General features: G+C 46.6%; 1 protein-coding gene across 9 annotated transcripts in view; it reads right to left on the bottom strand.

Moving 5' to 3' along the window:
* arhgap23a (Rho GTPase activating protein 23a) overlaps nt 1-22,216 on the bottom strand; it is a 61,616-nt gene that overhangs the window by 21,564 nt on the left and 17,836 nt on the right. For 8 of the 9 annotated variants that reach the window (XM_079177543.1, XM_079177549.1, XM_079177545.1 and 5 more), the window contains exons 1-4: nt 11,987-12,043; nt 4,657-4,860; nt 1,782-1,806; nt 1,269-1,361 (exon numbers count right to left, since the gene is read on the bottom strand). In XM_079177543.1, coding sequence (XP_079033669.1) covers nt 1,269-1,361; nt 1,782-1,806; nt 4,657-4,860; nt 11,987-12,037 — 373 coding nt within the window. In that variant the 5' untranslated portion in view covers nt 12,038-12,043. Of the gene's footprint in view, nt 1-1,268; nt 1,362-1,781; nt 1,807-4,656; nt 4,861-11,986; nt 12,044-22,216 lie in introns of those variants that run through there. The other variant, XM_079177548.1, reaches the window with a different exon arrangement.

Raw genomic sequence — 22,216 nt, 5'->3', positions numbered from 1 at the left:
AAGATGTATTCATGTTTGGTCTGAAAAGACAATTCAAAATTAAACTTATCATTATAATAAAAGGAAAGCCCCATTGTCTTAAAGAAAGCGTCTTTTGGTGACCTTCTAAAAAATTAGCACGTCCATGACATCCCCATATGTTTAAAGTAGTCAGCAGTCAGTATGAATAAGGCGTAAAAAGGGACGTCAGCACAGCTTAGCGTTTCGTGAACTGACGACCCGTAAAAAGTCGTTAGAGAACTACGCGTTCACAATTTGTATGCATTCATGGAGACTTCATCCAGGCTGAAACACATTCAAAGTGCTCAGACTGTATGTGTTTGCATGTGTTCGTGCCGGCCTGTGACTTTCTGGATGTGACAGCGTGTGTTGGAGCATGCACACTGTTCTGTCCGAGCTGCTGGGAGAGCAGCAAGACACAACAGGAACACTTCAATAGCTCTGTCACATTCAAACGAACGTGAACATTGGAGTTGTCATACTGGTATCTTGTATTATGTGTGTGTCGGATGTCACAGAGTTAGTTAAATGAAAGCAAAACTGAAAAAGCCGTATTCTTTTCTGACATGATATAGGTTGAATTTTAACTGGTGTACTCGTAGAGACCATATCTGCACTGGCTACCAGTAAGACACGGCACCGATTCAAATACTTTACTGATTATTTTTAAAGCACAGAAAAGCCTAGGACCTGGCTCCATTGCTGACCCTTTAACTCTTCATGAGCCAGAACGCAACATTAAATACTCAGGCAAGGCTGTACGCTGAAACGAACTGCCTGAGGAAATTGGAGCCAAATCAATTTCATCTTTTAAATCCCCTCTAAAAACCGGCTTTAAAAAACAGGCTTTATGTGAATCACACCGGATGCCGTTCAGGAGTTAGGAACCGCTTGTTTTTCCTGCGTTTCTTTTACTCCACTTTTGTAAAGTTTTGATCTGATCTTAATTGTATCTCTGTTTAATAACGTTATTGTGATTATTATTATTATTATCATCAGTATTATTACAGGCATTCTACTTTTCTACGATTCTACGATTGTTATTAAATCACCCAATGACGTTAAAAACAACTCGTCTCTATAATCTCGTCTAATAATTCTTGATATAATCTATTGCCAACGAGAAAATGTCTGTTTTTCTTCTTCTCTGAATCTGCTCATGTCTGCAGTATCACATGACCGGAGCTTGCTCCCCCCCCCCCCGCCCTTCGACAGATTTACAATGCAAATCCGGATGTTCATGTTCCTGCGCCATATGTTCCCTTTACCTGTGCACAAGCCCGCCTGATGGGCCGGCCCTTTTTCCCGCACACTCTTCACAAATATGGTGTCCATCGGCTCCAGTCGACCTTTCTGATACCCTGCATGACAGAAGGTAAAGAAGGAGGAGTGAAAGGATCAGAGATTGTTAAAAAAAAAAATGAAAAGAAGAAAAATTCATGTTAACTTTAAAGAAATAAAAGCTTTAGGTTGCTCCTGGTATATGAGAGGCTTTTGAGTAATTGTGTTTGTAATCTTCCTGGCCAGGGATTATATACTAATACGTAACAGTCTTTGCTTGTTATTGTTCTTATGTCATTATCTAAAATCAGCTGGACTTGACTCCTGGTACTTTAGATGCAGTGTTGCATAGCGTCCTGTAGGGGGCGCAGATAGGCTGCAGAGCAGGAGAGACAGGAGGGAACGCAGGAGATCCCAGTTCATTACATCATTGTTATCCCACTGTACTAGATTATTATGTGTAGTCTGATGAGAAGAGAACGAAAAAGAGAAGCACTCACCCTTTCCGTTACCATTCTCCTCATCCTGCAAAGAACAGAAACAGACAGAATTACTTCTCACGTTCAAGTCAACTTCATCTCGAGAGCCCAACAATGTTAATGTTTCACAGAAAAACCTTTGCCAACAACGTAATGTTGTTATTTCTAATGACAGAACAGTCATGAAAGACACCCAGAGGCCCACAAAATGAGCCCTAGATAAATATATGAGATTGATAATAAGTTTGTTTTAATTTCATTTATTTGGAGAACATCTTGGGCTGTTCGGTATTTCACATTGAGGCAAAAAAGAAAATGTCTATCGCTGCTTTCACAGGCAGGAGTATGAACACGTTGATTCAGGGTTTACACCTTACTGTAGGACACAGGTCCTAACACACGGAGCAGTGGTGAGGGCTTCTACTTTACAGCATCGATACAAGCAGGCATGCTTATGCTCCACCTTTACTTCACCGTAACTTCCCCTGGTCGACCCCTTTCATAATAATAATTAGAAGAAGAAAAAAGTCGATCAATAATCAGTGTTAACCATCTTCCTCGATTGCCGGTGACTTCCCTAGCATCTCGTGCCAAACATCCCGAGACCGAAGTGTTTTATGAGCTTTAAATGTTGAGGCGCAGACACAGAGACTGACTTTCAGGTTCGACCGTCTGCAGGTACTCGTGACGTCATGCGTAGTAAACACACAGAGCGGGAGGTGAGATTGGATAGCTGCAGTTTGTCTGATCATGTCCACACACACACACACACACACAGACACACACAGACACACACACACACACACACACACGTATACTAAGCTGAGTGGACAGTTTGGGGTTAGGGGCACGGTGGGCTGATTGCTGCCTGGCTTTATGCTGCGCTGAGTGGGCTCATTCCTGGCTCTGCAGACAATGGCGGGGGGTTTAGAGGCAGAGAAAGAAGAGCTGCCGACCCCAGAATGGAGCTCCGAGCTGGGGACACTCGACAACTGAGCAGCCCTTAGTCTGCACACATCCGGGACAGAGGAGGAGACAGTGAGAGAGTCTGGGCATCTGGGTCAAATACTGTCCCTACGGGTCCAGACCTGTACGGTGTGAAGCAGCTGGAAGGGACTATTTGTAGAACTACCCGTCCTATCATTAAACTCTGCCAAAATAATTTACAGCTTCATCTGGTCAATTGAGAGATATTTAAAGTTTTGTATAACGGCAATTTTGCTTGTTGAAGAACAAAGATTGAAAATAGTTCATTGTCTGGACTGATGTTTGCTGAGCAGTTCACCAAGAATCTCAATTTCAAATTTCAAAAACCAAATATGAAATGTCATTTGGTGGACGAGGGCTTTCGTCAAAGTGACATTTCTGTCCTAAGTTCATTTAGATTTCAGATGTAGAAATCCCACCTCTCACAATCAGACAAGTATCTTTCTTTCTGGAAAAGGTTTGTTTATCAGCAGTGTTTTGCAGATGCAGAGTGCAGTTAGATTGCGTTATTCAAATACACGCGCAAGCACCTGCTCTAGCCCCGTGCATTCCCAGTTCAGTAGACAAGGGTAGTTGTAAACATATGCTGTATTTTTCTATATACATGTGCATTTATTAATTCTTCAAAGCCAGAGTAGATGAAGCAGAGGCGGTCAAGTTTAAAATCCCCCCCTGGCAGAAGTTCATGCAACATGAAGGTGCATAGATTATTATTATTTATTATATTCTTAATTATTAGAAGACGTTAGATGGGAGGATTATGCCAGAAGAAGACGCACATTCAAGCTATTTTCAAAGAATGACTTGTGCTGGGACCACACAGTAGAAGGATCTTTGTTCTAGATAATATAATTGAAGTCTCTTGAAGACTTTCAGGACCGACAGACACCATGAAATAAATGCCCAATCGGGTCACGCACCCGGTGGGCCTCTAATTGGTCACTATGAGGGTAATTTGGGAGACTTCCACGACGGCTCTTCAGATAAGAACGGGTGGCTCTGTGAGTCCGATTGTCCCAAAACACCATGTGACCCTCGGGGCAGAGGAGACGAGGACAGAACCGAGGCCAAAGGCCAGCAGTGGGCCTATTGTCCGGGGCCGGCCTGGTACGGCCTGACTGCCAGAGAGTGGTACCAGGCTAAGACAACAGGCCTCATTCAATCTGTGTCCCTATCTGCAGCTGCTGGATGGTGGGGTGGTACAATAATAATAGAGGCCTTGTTTCAGCTGGCTCACCCCACCCCAGCCTCCATATCCCTCAATTTCACATCTGGAGCCGTTTGCCCCCCCCCACACCTCAAAAAGAGCTAAATAACCGCTCACTCACGTAGAGGACGGTTCCAAAACACCAGAACAATCCGGAATTCACCAGAGACTAAAAAACAACTAAGGCCTGTGAAGCGATACTGAACAAGAATGAAGACTTTTCAGTCTGTTTGGGTATGGAGGCGCCTAAAATGTTGTTTTCACCAATAAAGAGTCATGTCTTTTTTTAGTGTCCAAATCTTGTTGTTTTAACAACCTGCAACAGGATTGGTTTGCTCAGTACGTTGTCTCCGATCTGCTGGCTTTCTCCTTTTGTCTGCGAGTTAATTGTTAATCAGCTCAAACTCACTGACCCTCGGCTCCGGTATGATTGGCTTTATCTCTGAGCTCAAATTGGCTCTGTCCCGGGTTCAGCAAGTTAAACGTAAGGCTTTTGGAAACCCTTTTAAATGCCAGCGAGGAAGAAATGGAGACCATGTGTGCTGTAAAAATAAACATGGAAGTTGAAAAAAAAAGAAGTTCACGACACTTGACACTAAATAAAAAGGAAGAAAAAACACGAGGCCCGTCCTTAAGACTGTATATAGTTAACATAATTCAACACCTTGGAACTCAAATCTTTCAAGGACCTGCAGGTCTCACCTTGAGGTTGGTGTGCAGGGCCGACTCTGGAGGGTACACGATGAAGTGGCGTAGCGTGAAACCAAAACCCAGGGAGTTCTTCTGGAGGACCAGCGTCCGGGGACCCTTCCAGCCCACGCCGACCCCCTCCCCTCCCGGCCGGGTCGCCATCGGCGGCCGAGGGTTGTCACCGGCTGAGGAGAGACCATCCCTCCGCCCTTTGCCCTGTGGACACAGACAGAGAGAGAGAGATTCAGGATATGTTTTTGATACGTTTAGATGGAGGGTTGTAAAAACGGGTTAGGGTTAAGAGTCCTGAATGAAGCTCAGGGTCGGGTCAGTCTCAGAACGATATGGTCCATAAGCACATGTGGGTCCCACTATCAAGGAGGGCCACATCTAGACAGGACCAAGGAGGCAAACCCAGTTCTGACATTGGTTTTTATGACAGAGAGAGAAGGTCCTGGGAGAATCTGAACTCCGCTCTCTAAATATCTCATTCCTGAAGCCGAGTAAATAAGCCCGGCTCGCTCAGCTGACAGACACACGTGAGAACTCTCATCCTCCCGCTGCCCCGACGACCCACACCTGTCAGTCAAACACCATCACCTGACCAAACAGGCGGGAGTGAGGAGGAGGTCGAGTCACTATCAAACTTTTCTTCTGTCTCTGTGACCTAAAGGAGCAGATCTTAAAGTTAAATCTGAATTAATTCAATGTCCACGAGGACGTGGACGTTTACGGCGCTCTAGGTGCGGTTTGGTGTGCATGTTTTTCCTGCCAGGTTTAGTCCGCCACATTAAAACAGAACGCTCGAGGGGTTACGATTAAACAAAGCTGTGATCATGTTTGGCTGATTCACGCACCAAAAATCTTTTCACTCATACCATCGTTGAGTAAAGTCAGCTGACCAAAACACCAAACTCCTCAACGTTTTTCTATTTCTCCAAATTCAGTTTAAAGTGAGTGAATGTTCTAGTGAATGTGTGCGTTTTAATTCTAGTTCATTAACCTGTCTAGACGACAAGCACCCCCCCCCCCCCCACACACACACACACACACACACACACACAATGAGCACCCCACGTTTCCCCACTTCCTGTTGCCCTTCCACACACTGATATATAAGAAACACAGACACACAAACTTGACCTGCCAGGCCTGGTAATGCGGCCACACAACAACAGGAAGTGGCCGGCTAGAGGCAGGAAGTTTGGTAGAGTTGCGGGGATAACCAGATGCTCCTATAAATAAAACCGCTCACAGATCTTCGACTCTCCATCATGGAGGCCACTTCCACTCGTTCACTCCTCTTCATCCTTCCTTCCATGTTCCTCCACTCAGCTCACCTCCCTTCCACCTCCTCTTCCTCTCTCAGCACGTGTGCTTACTGTTCGTTTTTCTCCTCTACTTTAAACATTCCATCCAGGGAAAAAGAGACCAAAAAATACGTTTGGACATTTAGATTTCTCTTTGAAATACGTTTTAACTTTGCAGATGTATATAAGTTGACACACAAAGCCTGATCCTCAGTCTGGCAGTCTAAACAATGTAAAGTAACCCCTGCTATTTTTATCAAAGAGGCGAGAATCCAAGCCTATTATGTGGCATGAAAACAGCATAAAAGAAGTGCTTGAGGAAGGAGGAATGTTTGGGGTGTTGAATATAAATGATAAAGAAAAAGAAAAGACAAAGAGTGAAAAAGAAAAAAGAGGAAATGAAAGAGCAAGAGGGTGAAAAGGAGGAAGAGAATTCCTCAGAGGGAGCGGTTTGGCTTTGACAAGTCGAAGCACACACTGTAACCGGCACAGGAGGGGAGGGAGCACCGAGAGGATGAGGAGGACGGAGAGGAGGAGTATCGGGCCCCAGCGAGGGACAGGCTCCGGCACGCCGGTTTCGACCGCATGGCCCCTCCCGGCGCTGTGAATACCAAACCCTGTGATTACCCAAAACACACGGGGTCCGACTGGGTCTCTGAGCCAGCACAGTTTCCCACTCGGCAGCTCTGGACCGTGTGGGACTGGCGTCTCTGCCGAGTCGTCAGTTCACTGTTTTCCCCTAAAGCCAGAAAGAAAAAAAAAAAAAATCACCTTCACACGACCTGTTTCTCTTCTAACGGTTTCACCCAAAAGCAAAAGCAAAAAAAATAGAGAGCCCAAACTTGCTGACGTGCTCCGGCCCCTCCAGACACTCTGTTTAACCAACAAGGCACTTGGAAAAAATGTTCTGTGGTTTTTAAGTCTAAACTTGACTTCCTATGCAGGCTCAGGGCACAGAAAAGGGAAACCTCGCTCTCGTTATGAACATTTGGCATTTCCTCCTCTCCTACGAGAAACGTATCCTTTTGCACCATTTTTGCCTGACACGTCCTCGCCTCTTGAAGCTAATTACAATAACAAAGTAAACTCTGAATGCTCTTTAGATAATACAGAGCCGCGAGGGATCCCATTACCACCTGAATGATGTCATTAAAACACTGCCCTGAGAAACAATTGGATTTGAATATGCAGAGCAGCTTGTAATGCCACGCGACGGCTTCCTGCTTTGAGTGTGTGTTTAGCGGGTAAAGTGGCGTGTGTGTGTGTGTGTGTGTGTGTGCACACAAGCAAGCTCTTCCCTGTGGTTACATCCCCTCCTAATTTCAATTAGAGAGCAGATCATTAAGATGCATGACTGAAAAGACTGAACTATAAGTGGAGAGCAGAGGATGTCCTGCTGATAGGATTATAACACGTCTGTTTAGTTAGAAATGTAAATCTATAACATCTCGTGGCAAAATCTAGAGTTCCATCAGCTTTGTTAAAACATTAAAAAAAATGTACAAAAATAAACAGCGTGGGTGATAATCTTTCAGAACATCCAGTAAAATGTGATTTTCTGGTTGGAAGAGGCTTTTCTAGGACATGACGATATTGTCATGCTGCAGTCCAAATCATCAGTAACAGCGTGCGTGGACACACACACACACACACACACACTCTCCTCTCCTCACTCACTCCAAAGCAGTACGCAGGAATGCAGCGGCCATCGGGGAGCCGGGCTCCTGCTAAAACCCCAGCAGGGCCAGAACAACAATGCCCTTTTAAACAGCTGAGAGCTGCAACCTGTTTGAAAAGTGGAGCTTTACGGACGCTACAAATGCTGACGGGCCTTTAATCCTGATAGCTGTGTAGCTGTCTGCACCCACGACCCCCTGAGCCGGGCTGCCAAGAGGGAACGGGAGAGGGACTCCGGATGGTGATTCATGAACTCACCGGCCACATAGGAGGGCGCGCTGCACCCCCTCTGCAGGTCTATGTGCATCCTATGCAGCGAGAAGGAGACGCGCGATGAGTGTACGAATGTCCCGCTGTGCTCTCAACACTCCAACCAAAAGCACCCAAACCTGCAGTTAGACCCGAGGACTCGAAATAAAGACATGCAGCACAAGTTCAAATGCTCCACATCGCCCAGTAATTTACATAACAAGACGTTTTAGGAGCCACGCTTGTGAGGCTTTGTATGTATGTGTGTGTGTGTGTGTTTGCACGCACCCCCGTTTCAATATGAATAAAATATGTGTGCTCAGAAACCAGTTCAACCCCATTCTCGGCTCAACTGGGCCAACAGGTGATGATGCAATGTCGGTTAAACAGGGTGTTCTACTTGAACAGCTAAACATATTGTCCTTCTCTTTTGTCTGAGTGACATCTGCCTCACTGCCACTGATGCCCGGGGGTTTTGATTTAAATCCTGAGCTCAGGAGGAGACGAAGCAGCAGTTTCAGAATACATTTTACAGGATGACTCGGAAGCTCAGTGGGCAGAGTTCGTGTGAGATGAGAGTTTAAAATACTTCCTGCTTTACTGAAGGACGGGAAAGAGCCACAAAAACAGCTTATTCAATTATGATTTAGATGCAAGTTCATTGTTTTTCTCTCATGTAGGTGTTTCTATATTATTCTCATCAACTGTGAGGGTAGTAAATGCAAAGCTGACAACAAAAAACTACTCGCGGGACAAAGATGGAAGCCGATCGACTACCAAGAAAATCTTCACGAAAATACTACAAATGAATATCGCAGCCTTATGACCGGACAGAGAGATAAAAGAAACTGCATGACGTGAGCACCTCTCTCTATAACAAACATCTCTCTCTTTAAACAGAACTGCGTACATCGTGTGTTTGTCCCAGCTGTGTTAATACAGCCTCCCCCCCCCCACACACACACACACACACTCACATTCCTGATTGTGGCACTGTGTCATCGGGGGGGGGATGCTAACAACCAGGAGAAACTGTGATATTCCACATAAATGCCCTCACTGAAATGAGATCACGTGGGGAAGAGATGACCTGAATTCTTCGGGGATTGTGGGGGGGGGGGGGGGGGGGGGACGCGCAATTGCACAGCTTCCACAACCCCTCGCAAAAAGTGGCACTTAGCAGCCCCCCCCCCCCCTCCCCTCATCCGCCTTTAGCCGCTAATTAGAAACCCCTCCAAGGAGCGAGAGGGTCGATATGCCACACGAGCAGAATCACACGTCAGCTGTGGAAACACAGAAAGAAGTGGCGCAGAGAAGAATAGATCGTTATAATGCAGATCAACAATGCATCATCCATAGTATAGAACATTGTTTGTGGGTTAGCAAGCTACATAAGGAAATGGTCTTATAAGAAAATAATTTCATAATTGTACTTAAAGAAAGATATATATATATTTAGCCAAATTCATTTTGTACTGGTAGCTGCTTGCCTTGTAATGATCTTTAAACTATTGATCACCACTAGTTGAATCCCATCACACCAAATAATCAGGAGAACCAGAACAAAAAGAATGTCACATGTACCCACTACCGCCAGAATAAACAACAGTTGATGGACATGTTTGAAGGGACGATGTCCTTAAAGTACACACAGTAATAATCTAACTGTGCATCTCAATCCGTCAACACAAAAGTGCCGCCACATCCCGTGAAGTCGAAGACACAGCGAGCGGCAAACAGAAACAGCCTGAAGGCAACGCAACTTTCTGCACACTGAAAGGTTAAATAACCTGTCAGCAGCTGATTGGTTAACAGACTTCCAACAATGGGAACAGTTACACAGATGCTCTGTTTACATGCGTGACTGACAACATCCCACACGGCGGCTTCTGGCCGATATCACCGAGTGTTGTATTTCTGGAGAGTTTTGCACGATAATCTTAGTACGCAGAACGCAGGAGGGGCGGCTTACATTGTCGTCTCATTTAGGATGGTTAGACCATTAATTGATTAGTTGATTGACAGACACTTAATCAAGGATCAATTGGTTGAAGAACCATCCAGCAGCTTCTCCGATGTGAGAATCTGCAGCTTTTTCTAAAACCGATTCATAACTAGTAAAATAAATAATTAGAAGATGTCAAATGGGAGCCTTATTTTCTGATGTTTTAAAAGCGACAAATAACCAATCAATACGTGCTCTGGCAACGCATAAAAACCATCCATATCAGACCCTTTTTAAAGCTTCCTACTCAAACGTTTCATTTGAAATCCAGCGATTCATTGAACTGCAGCGACAGACTGATGCTTTTGAATCAATGACTCCACATCCGGGCCACTAGAGGAGGACCCGTCCTTACCCTGGGATGGTGGCAGCTCTGGCTGCGCCTAGTGGGCACGGTGGGCGGCGTGGGTGGCGGAACTGAACCCGTGGCACTGCGGAGCACCGCCAGCCAGATGCAGCGAGGCTCGGGGGAGCTGCAGTCCACCCCCACCGGGTTCTGGAAGCTCCAGTCAGGCCCGACCTGCGAAGGGCACGGGAGCATGGCAGCGGGCATCGGGGCGTGGAGTTCTCTCAGATCCGCATCCCTCAACGCCCACATGGGCTGCTCCACACACACGGACTACCGCAAGCTTGTGGACCAAGTCCAGAATACGGAAGATACGGGTGGTTTTAGTGGAGCTTTTCGAAAAAATCCTCCTCTGGGACTCTTCAGTCAATCAAGAGTGTGAACTTCCCGTCTCCTGGCTCCACTCCATCGCCGTCAGAAAGTTTAATCCCAATAGTTCAACATCACAGCCTCCGGGAATGAGCTCTCCAAATCTCTCTCACTCACACACACACACACAAACACACACACATTCAAAACACTCTCGGAGAGGTTGAGTCTGGAGAAAGCAGAAGGCAGGCTCCCGGGCAGCAGATGGAGGAGTGTGTGTGCGGCGCAGGCATCAGAGGTAGGTCTGGTTTTCGCTACAGACACACACAGAGAACAACTGACAGCGTCCCTCCCGTCGGTGTCCGGTGATGTTCTGCATACAAAGCCACTCTGTCCACCCCCAAAACATACACCACTGTCCCAGAGGGCTGGATCCTCCGTCTCTCCTCCCTCTCCCTGCCCCCCCCCCCCCCCTCTCTCTCTCTCTCTTCCCTCCCTCTCTCTCTCTAGTGCCAAACAAATCCCTTCATCTAACTGTCATCTCCAACCAAAACTTTCTTTATCTCAGCGAGCATCGGTTATTTCATCCCTCCCTCTTGTCACTCCTTTTCTCTTTTGCTTTCTCTTTCTTCCTTGTTCCTTGTTTTTTTCCTTGTTCCTCAAACCGGTGTGCAAACAATCCCTCCCTCCGCACGAGCCGGTCCGACAGTCATCGGCAAGCAAACAACTGCAATGTACAGTAAACTGGAACTCTGCGGTTTGATCCGAGAACACTGGGCATCGCTGGGGCCAGAGGTTGGAGGCTGAAAGGGGGTCCAGGTGGAGGTATCTCCTGTCGGCTAAATCCACTAGATCGTTGTAGACGAAGCTGCATGTGTGTGTGTGTGTGTGTGTGTGTGTGTGTGTGTGTGTGTGTGTGTGTGTGTGTGTGAGAGAGAGCGACACAAACACAAGTGACAAAGCTGTGATCCAGGCGCTAAACTCCACAAAAGCTGGCCCTGCCTCTGCCGCCTCCCCTCCACCCAGAGGGGAGACCCACAAAAAGAAAAGAGAGAGAAAGAAAGAAAGAGGCCAATTTACAGCACAAAGAGAAAAGAAAACATTTGCCTTGCTGCTGTGTTCACTGTCTCACTCCCTTTCTTTCTTTTTTGCGTAAGAGGGGAAAATAGAGGAGGAGAGATGATAATGAGAGGAGAAAATGGAAAAAAAAGACGAGAATAAGGAGCTCTCTCGAAATAAAACGGCTGCTACTGGATGTCAAGATGACCTCTTCTTAAAACTCTCTCACACTCTCTCTCCCTCTCTCTCTCTCTCTCTCTCTCTCTCTCTCTCTCTCTCTCTCTCCTATTTTCACAGGATCCACCCATACGGCACAGTGACACCTAAACACCACACCACTAAATCGGTCAGAGACGTGACCTCGCCTCGCCCGGCAAGAGTTCTCACCAAACAGCCAGGTATCCAGCGTCCGTGGAAGAGCGGCAGACAGGTGACCATGTTGTCTCAGACGACCGACTCTCCCCTCCAGCGCTCATCGCTGTCAACACGCCGCGCATCCGTTAAGCGACGAGGTTAGACAGGTTTCACCTGCCGCACAGCGGGACAAGTATGGACTCGACTGTCGGCCCAGAGACTGTACCCTCTGGATATACGAGAACACACACTGCAGGCTGGGATAGTTTGAAAAGATCGATGAGAAGATAAATAAAAAGAAACGGGCGACACGATGCAAATATTTACTCACTTAAGAGATGATTTTAGGATCTAATCTCATGAGTTGCATTGTTTTTAACTGCTTTCTTGCTTTATTTCCTTCTCTTTTTATATACACGCTCTGCCAATGATACATATGCAGTTACAGGAAACATTTACAAAGTAAAAATACAAGCGATGGAAGTGTTTTTCCCTACTACTGCTTCAGTACTGTAGTGTTGCACTTTTAGCAATAAAAATCAATGGATGAGAGTACAAGATACCCCCACTTTAAAATAACTACTTTATACAACACGTTGGCCAACCATGTAGGAAAACAAAAGTGTGTGTGTGTGTGTCAGTATCGGTCAACTCCAAAACCCTGGATTCCTACACTTCCCATAATGCAACTCAAGTGTATTTCTTTAAAGACCTCCTTGCCTGGTAAACGCCCCCCTGTCATTAAAACTCAATGCCCTCAGGTTCAACACAGACTTTCCATCAAAGACCAACTCCTAATAACCATAATGATATTAAACACAAGCGTTGAAGTACGGTGAGTTTATTACTCGTTTTACTTTTGCATTGCATGTTTCTTTGACAGAAAGCTGACTCAGCAATGTCTCAGCAATGTCTCAGCAACGTCTCTTTAAGTTTTGCTAACTTCAGCTAATACTCGCCAATAAAAGCGAGCGCCTGCAGCAGCGGAACACCCGAGTGTGTTGAACTGAGCAACGTCGCCTTTCAATGCTTCTGAATTCCTCTTTTCGTTTGTGAGCAACGTTGTGTTATTTTTATTTTTAAAAGTTACACAAAGTCACTTTAAAGGATCTTTATTTCGCTGGAACGACACTCCACTTCATCCCCGGTTGAAATATACGCTTTCACTAATACACACACACACACACACACACACACACACACACACGCCACATGTGTCCTACTGAGTCACAGCTGAGTATAAATAAACCAGACTATGTAATTAGGGTTCCTCATAAAGTCAGAGGTCTGTGGCTGTGGGGGGTTACTCTTGTCCCTCTGGGTTCGACGCTCCGCCCCGTGGAGAGTGGATCACCGGCGTGCACAGAAGGAGGTTCGATTCCCATCCAGGAGGGCGACACGTGAGATTAAACCACACCCGAGCGCGATGTCTGCCGGTGTGTACAGCAGCAGTTGGATCACCAGCGTATCTCTAGTGGAAAGTCATGTCAAGCGCTTTTTACAATAAGTTAGTTTTGGCAAGGAGGGAGCGGTGCCTTGATTTGGAAACAAAAGGTCTCTCTCTCTGTTCAGCTGTCTCGTTCTCCTGCTTGCCGGCGTTTACAAAAAGAGGAGGACGAGCGTGAAGACGTGGGTTGACAAAAGAGAAATGAACAAAAAGGCGTTGAGTTACAGTTTACATGGAGGAAACACAGTCACACATGAAGAGTTGTGACAATAGCACCAGTTGTCCCACACCGTCTACTGTGTGGCCGAAGCAGGCCACGCATCCATCGCCTGCATGTGGGCCCGATGTACATCAGTGCACCTCACCTCCCTTATCCGACTGTCTGAATGCTGAGACAACACACACACAAACACGGCACCCTGGAGACGAGGCATACTTCATATTAGTTGTTTTTTTTATTTATCATAACCTGGCAGCTCCAAGCTCTGGAAGGCAGGAAATCAAAGGCCGACACGTGCCGCTAATCTCCGAGGAGCGATGCTTCGTCGCCTCCCCCCCCTCTGCTCTCTGATAACAAACACATCCAGTGGGAAAGGGGTGAGGAAGGAGGGAGGCAGTGCGGGTTACAGCGGAGCGTGGTTGTCGGTGTAACGGACGGATTGGTTTGGTGATGTGTTTTAATCCCCATCATACTCATAACATGACCGCGGGCCAACAGATTAACACACAGAGGGCCTCCCTCTTTTCTTTTCTTTTTCTGCCTCGCGAGACAAAACAACATTTCTGCGCCGACACATTCGAACGCAGAGGTGTGGAGGAGGAGGAATAAACGGTGGCACGACAGGAAATACACCGGAAAGAGAAGAAGGCCGCTGAGTTGAGCCTGTAGTTAGCGTGTCACAAACAAACCAGGCTGCAGACACAACGACGGGGTGTTTTCTCTAAACACAGGCTGCCACGGTCAGTGAAGGACAGGCTGCGGTTGATGCTCACAATGAAACTCTGGGGGGAAAAAAAAAGGGGGACACACCAGCGCCAAGAAAAAGAGACAAAGGACTTATTCCAGAATCTGAAGCTTTATAAGAGATGCTCAAGAGTGCGACTCCTGTCCCCCTACTGGTGAGAGACTCACGGCACTGACACGCTGCTGACTCAACATGTGGCCGTGGGAGGGTTCATGTGTTGAATTATCTGTGTCATCACACTGTTGCTATAAATGACAAAAAAAAGGAACCACAAAAATGTGCATGTTGCACAGCGACGGTTTCCAACGTCCCAAAGTGTTCACAACGTAGATCTGAGGGGGGGAAACGATGCGAGTGGGTAAACATACTGTCTACACAAAATTAGGTTCATTTTGTCACCCTTTCTCCAAAAAGCGTACTTGCATACTGGACAGTTTTTAGCCGGTCATGCCTGTGTATATATATATTCAAATTAAACAATTGGAGAAGGACAATACACTTTGGTTGGACTGCTGATGGCTCATAGACATACTGGACCCGTCCATTATAAGGAGAGACAAGCCCTTAAGGTTCAAATCAGGGCTGAAAAAAAAAAAAGAAGTGCGTTGTTTCAATAAATACAGCTTACGGTCAGACAGGTTTCCTGGTTTAAAATCAGAAAATATCTGATCAAAGAAGGAAAAGCCTGAGAAACAGACAAGGCATTTTGGTATTGACCCACTGATGTTTGGTGTTGGAGTCCATCCCACCGTCTAGACAGACCAGTAATCTGGATGCTATGGGGCCAAAAAAAAGGGACACAGCTGTTTTAAGCAAGTTAATTTTAATGTTAATCTCCAGTAAATCTCAGTGCCACAGAGTGTATTGGCCTACTTGGCTGCACTCACACGAGCAGCCACTAGAGGGCAGCTGCAACACAGAGTCTGGCAGCAGATGGGTGAGACAGCAGGGACCCATGGGACAGAGCAAAGGGCGGGGCTCCACATGCAGCCACATTCAACGCTGCTCTTTGCTGCAGAGGCTGGCATCGGGATGCGTGTGCACTGTGCAGGGTGAGTCGACCTACGAGCAGTTATCTGTGCCCTTGTGTCAGTTACTAATTAATAACATCTGAGTCGGGGGTGGGGTGGGGTGAGGGGGCAGCGCCTTGAGATCATAGAGGTCACACCTGCTGGGGGCTCTGGAAGTCCAGAGACCAGAGCAGGTGGACTTGGAGACGAAATGTGCGAGGGTCAGATACCCCATCAACTCACAGCTGAGGGGGAGCTGGGTGGTCCGTCTCACCCTCCCCCCCCCCCCCCCTCCCTGACTGACCAGGACTGATACAACAACAACAACAACAACAACAACAATGCACACTTTACTCCTGCAGTCAGGGTTAAAGCAGTTAAAGCAGCCCACCTGACCGCGTGCTCCTCGTGGAGAAGCTAACGCATTACGCATGCATTCTTTATGATGCTATGACACCATGTGAGTCCTGTCTTAATTCACCTTTACGTCACCCCCCCACACATCCAAATCTATCATAAACATGATTGTTTAGGACACAAATCACAGTCCATCCATCAGTACGCGCGCTGACATTCTGCTGAAACTATTACTCCAGGACTACAACTGACGATTACATTCATTGTCAGTTAATCTGGTGATTATTTTTCTTCATTATTCACTTCAATTTAAGATTTTCAGTTTCACAGAAGATCGAGAAAAGAAATGTGAGGATGTGAAACCAGTGAATTATGGCATTTTTGCCTAATAAAGAATAGATTATCAAAATTCATTTTCTGTTGATCGACTAATCAATTTGCTAATTGCTTCAGCTCTAAATTGTTCAATTAGATAGATTGATGTTAGAGTAATTTATTAATATGATAAACATTTGCTGACTTCAGCTTGTTAAAATGTGAGGACTCGCTCGGCTGGTTTTAGACTGAGTAAACAAAACCAAATTAACGATGTTACAGTGGCCTGTTGGTTATTTTTTTTAAATAATGGTTTAAATCCAAGCTGACGTCTTCAAATGTCTTGCTTTGTCTGACCAACAGCCCAGAAATTATTCAGGTTACAGTGATATAAATGAGAGAAAAGTCAGTTATTTCCTGATTTGTTTCAAAGATACGTAGATAATAATCAGCCCTAATGTAGATATGACCAGAAGATATGAGTTGATGAAAGCAAACCGCAAATCCATCCAGAAGACAGAAAAAAACAACCTCTTTATGAGATTTATAACTCAAAAACCTGATGTGTCCATCATGCAACATCTGCCACAAGGGAGCACGGGATATGGGAGGGGGGGGGGGGGGGGGGGGGGGGGGGTAACAGATGTTAGAAAGTGAACACCAGGGGAGAGAATAAAAAAAAAAAAGAGGGCAGAGAGTGATCCACAGCAGAAACCGGAGTGAGGAAGAGAAGACAGATGGTGAAGAGAGAGCAAGCACACATGTTTACTCACAGATACACTAATTACCTTCCATACGTTCACTGTACGGAGGCTAGACTGCGTGACTGGAGGCTAAACGACAGTTATTTGCTACCATGCGTGTCGGTCACATTCTGTGCAATCCTGGGATGCTGATGAATTACTAAATGCTATTAGACTTGTATTAGTGAGTGTGTGTGGGAATGTGTATGTTGGGGGGGGGGGGGATCTGCCGCATAGGAGCCTTTGACCCCGTTTCACAGTCGGGAGAATTGCGCAAAAGAGCGGCAGCAGTGATACTGATGCGGAGAAGCACAGCTGAATAACACAGCCGTTATGTTCCCCTTGCATGGTGAGTGGAGAGATGGTGCTTCACTTTAACCTAATTAGCAGGGAGCGTCTCCTCCAGCGGAGAGCGTTCTCTGTACGCTCAGGACACATCCCAAGCGGTGTCCACCTCACGCGCTCTCCTGCCCCCAAAAGACAACTTTGATTGTGGGAAACAACGTGTTAAAGCGTGTGACTAAAATTGCAGCAAATTGTCAGGCTTCACTTTGACGCCCCCCCCCCGTCTTCAACCTAATCACAGTCACCCATCAGCTCCAATGCTGACAGTTGCCAAGAGGACCAACAAGGTGCCTCTGTTCCAGCATGAGAAGAAAGCCTCCGGGGAGACAATTTACGCTCATTACAGGTTCGGAATTGGTTTTCACGGCCGATTTCTCAGAGAGTGTGATGGTTCAGGACTTCTCTGACGCTGGTGCCTTCAGGATCATTTGATACACGTTGGATTTTTCTGAACTTCAACCTTTAAATCGGGAGCTATTCAGTGAACTGAATTATGAATTTGGGAAACTAAACTGAATGAACTGCAGTCGGCGTTTGTTTTCCTTTCGTGCTGAAGCAGCATGAAGAACCCGACATAGGTGTTCTCCAGTTAAACGGCGCGATGTCTTTTCACAGCGCGTTCTCACATGGACACAGAGACAGACAACAGCTTCCTGCTACATCCTGCTGCTTCTGAGGGTCACAGTGAAGCAGCGGCTGGGTTTTTGTCGCAGCTGTACTTTCTCTTGAGCAGAAACATCTGTCTCCAGATGTGTGTGTATGTGTATATATATACATATATACACATACACACACAGTATATACCATGAAGCCAATGACGACATCTGGCAAAGAGCTAACCCTGCTCCTCTTGCACTGTACCCCCCCTTTCGTCCTCTCGTCTGTACGACCACAACCGCTGGGAGCAATCAGAGCGTCACGTCTGAGCTCCGCTGCAATAAGAGCCCCCCCCCCCCCTTTTTTTTTGCCTCTTCTCTTTCTTTCCTGGTTGTTTTTCAGGAGCAGGCCTCAGCAGCAGAAAGCCACAGGGCTCAAGCAGGCCTCCCAATTCTCTCTACCCCCCCCTCGTCTACGTCTACGTCTACGTCTGGGCGAGGGACAAGCCGTACTTGTAGCCCCCCCTCTTTCCTCTCCGAGCCCAGATATATTTAGCACATCTCTGCCTCTGTGTCATTAACAGATGCAAATTATAAGTTTGGGACTGGAGGATGACGTCGCTGTTCTCCTTGGCCAACGATGGAAGCTGGGCCCGAAGCGTGCGCCTCAGCCAAACCGGGCAGCGGTCCAACATTTGGGGCGTGGTGGAGGCGATGCCGAGCCAGGTTGGGAGGCCAAACGGAGCCAGAGAGGAGAAGAAGAAGAAAGAAGAGAGAAAGAGAGAGAGAGAGGGCAGGACTGCAGATTGGAGTCGGAGTGTTTATTAGAGCAAGCGAGATGGCCTGCCTGCCTTCCGACAGCCCTGGAGTTTCCATTTGAGGTCATCTGGTTTTTACATTCCTGCCATGCACCACCGCTCACACCGCGCTGAGGAAGTCTTCCACCGCTCTGTTCGCACAGGATCGTACAGTCCAGCGATTCTCAAAGTGGAGTCCGGGGGTGTGCAGGAGCCATTTAGGGAGCCTTCAGAGCAGCGGAGTGGTTTCATTTCATCAGAAATACCTCCTAATGAGGGTCCCACCCACAGATCGTGGTCTCCTGAGAATCTGTTTCTGGGTGTTTGGGGATTATTGATGTGGAAATATATTTGACAATATATATACATATACACTGCTTTTAACAGACTTACTCGAGCATGGGCACAGCTCCTGACACAGCTGGACAAATCCACAATTTAAGAATTTGAGTGTTCCCTGGGATTTATTTCTCTCAGACCGTCCCAAATTTCAATCTGTTTCCCAACCCTCATGACTCTCCGTGGGCTCACGCTGACCTCTTATCGTTCTGAACAAACGGTGCCACCGGGCGAAAGATATTCACGCACACATAATCAATCACTGGGCCGACAAACCAAATCTCCTCTCCTGTAAAATCTACATTTTCTCCAATCTAGCCGAAGACCAAAGCAAAGACGATCACACGCGACGCAAGGAGAACTCAGAAAGCGGGATTCTTCTGGCACCAACGTGAGCTTCTTTTCTCACACAGTGGGGAACTGATAAACCAGGACTTTAAATCCAAAACGCTGCCGGCCTTTGCACCCTTCCAACTGCTGCTTCCTGTGGAGACACTGTGTCTGTAGAAGCCGACATCTCTGGAGGACAGCGATGCTGCTGGCGCTTGTTGCGACGATGTGATCCGTATGCCGGGTTGTTTTTGTGCTTTTAGCCTCTGTCACTCTGCGTTAGTGGCCTTTTAATGAAGGGGTGGCATCGACTCAGAGTCTGACATTCACCCCGCAGAAATAAACCGTCCGCTGTGGTTTCATGACCAGAAAAAAAAAAAAAAAAAAGGGTCAGACCTCGAGCGGTCATGGCTCTCGGTTGGCTCCCTGCTTCGGCTGCCCAGAGGGAGGACAGCGATGGACTGTGACTGCAGACGTGAGAGTCTCACAAACACACATGGTTTCACTCGGTTATTCAGATGAAAGACACACTGGCACCGCTTAAAGTGAAGAGGAACGCGAATAGAAACATCCCGTCCTGTTAGCGTTCATTCTGTCAACTGAGCGGGAGGAGAAGAAGGGAGCAGATGCACAAGAATCGTCCCGAAACAAACCTTTTACGGCACAAACGTACGTGGGAATACCTCGCGCTTTAAGGATGGGGCATTTCTAAAAAGCACAGCTGAGTCAAGATGGAAAGGTCTACGGCCGCACATTCAGAGAAAGACTTGAGCAACAACAGCAGTTCAAAACAGGAGTATCCTGAAAGGAGATGACCAAAGAAGGAAACAGAGAGGGGATCTATGCAGGACAGCAAATGCTCAAAGACACGGGGGAATTAGAAAACAAGAAAGCTGGAATTTGGGAGGAAGGTTTAAAAAAAGAAAAAAGAAAGAGTAACCCGTTAAAGAGGAGGGTGACGCACAGAGGAAACAAGAAGAGAAAGAAGCTGGAAGAGATGCGAGTGAGAAAACAAGCTCTGATTATATTTGCATATTTGGGTTGAGGTGTTCCCTCCATGCATCTAAGCAAACCCACGAAATAAACAGAGCTGCTACCTGCAAAACTACCACATCCAGGGTGGTTCTTTATTGTAAACCGGACAGTATTTAAATGCACAACATAGTATTGTGAAGGATACTAGCGTTATATTCCTATAAAAGAACCAAATTGTTGCCTGGAAACCTCACGGTGACAAGAAGCCTGAAAGCCACTGTGGCTGGTCAACAACTCATATCAGCCAGTGACTTCCTGTGAAACTACTTGGACGTTTTCTACATTTCTGTGTACAAATGAAACAAACAAGATGTAACGAGGTGCTGTGGGGACAGGGCCATGCTAGCCGTCGCCCCTTACTTCAAGTCTTTATGCTAAGCTAAACGAACCGCGCGTTGGCTTCGTATTCGCCTCTAGATATGCACACGTCTCTTGGTAGAAAATAAAGCAGATCAACTCTCAAAATGTCAAAGTATCCCTTTAAAAACTAGAACTTCAAAACTGAAAACAGATTCTGGACCGCTGGTACACAAATAAACAGATAGTTATCCTCTGAGAGGATCTCAGTGAACATGTAAACAGAGGCGGTGTTGTGCTGGACCAGCGGGCATCAGGAAAACCACAGCGAGCTATCTCTTCCCATCATCCACTGCTCCTCATTAGCTTCCTGATAATCTCTGTCCCGTGATTTTGCCAGACTGTCAAAACAGTCCCCCCCCCCCCCCCCCCCCTCTCCTCTTCCCTTCCGAGGCTGCTTACACACTGATGCCCGGCTTGTTTGGGAAGTACAGATAGAGGTCAGCGTGTCAGCTCACTAACCCCGACCAAAGCGCTCTGACGGACAGCAGCTGGCCGACTGCCACGTACGGTTTAGAGGAACCTCCCGGAAAAGTTACGCACGGAGAGCGAACGTCGTCGGAAACTCTTCTTCTGTTGCTGTATGACTTCCTGGCCCGAGTTACAAAAACCTCGCTGCTGACATCACAGAAGGAAATAAAGTGATAGCTCAGTCAGGGTGGTGATCAGGTGCCAGCGTGAGCACGTTGGCATTGGATGATGTGTATTGTGTTAGAGCGTGAACGAATAAATATGATATTAGTGCATCAGTTTCTGCAATCACTGCATGTGTGAAACACATGATGTGGTTTGTACAACCCGTGTTTTGGGGATATGACAATTTATACAGTGAGTGCAAGCTACACATTTCTAACAGTCTGCGTTTCATCGTCGGGTTGTGGAGTTTAAAAGATGTTGGTGTTTACCAGCCATTGAGTGGCACGAAGGAAAATGTGGGGTCCATCATTTTTGGAGGTTAATCTAATCTCGGGGCTAAAAGTCAGCTTTGGTGCAGAACTGAATCACTGGAGTTGCCCTTTAGCATCTTTGGTTGCACCAGGCCATTGTTGCCCGTCTGCTTTATAGCAATAAGAGCCGAGACGGCCAGTCGTTTGATTGATAAGTCAATCAACAGAAGACGAATGGCCAACTGTTTTGATTATCGATAAATCGCTGGAGTCATTTTACCTAATGTGAGGATTTTCAGCTTCTCTTGGTCCTAAATGATAGGAAGTAGAATATCTTTGGTATCTTTTGATGCTTTTGTTGGCAAAATGATTAATCAAGTAAATAATCGGCAGGTTTGTTTATAAGAAAATGTACCACCGGTACGACCAAGAACCTCTAAAAGCAGCATGTCAGTTGACTCTGTCTTGTGCTGGTATAACTTACGAGAGCATTGTGAGACTTGCCGTCCTTTCTGCAGGTTTACGAGCCGAGGATTGTTTAGTCTTCACTTTCCATTGCTTCATTGTGTTTTGGCCGCCTCATCGGGATTCACTCTATTTTGTTATCTTCATGCCTCCTTTCCCTCCTTACCCCCTCCTTCTCCGTCTCTCACATTCCAGCGCAATCCCGGCTGTTCGTAAAAAAAAAAAAACCCTGAAAAGGCCTGATTGGAGCGAGACGCGGTGCAGAGCGTTCAGCC

This window comes from Pholis gunnellus, assembly GCF_910591455.1.
Source record: "Pholis gunnellus genome assembly, chromosome: 17".
Taxonomy (NCBI): domain Eukaryota; kingdom Metazoa; phylum Chordata; class Actinopteri; order Perciformes; family Pholidae; genus Pholis; species Pholis gunnellus.
The sequence above is the reverse complement of the archived record's forward strand: the minus strand, read 5'-3'. Positions and strand labels throughout refer to the sequence as shown.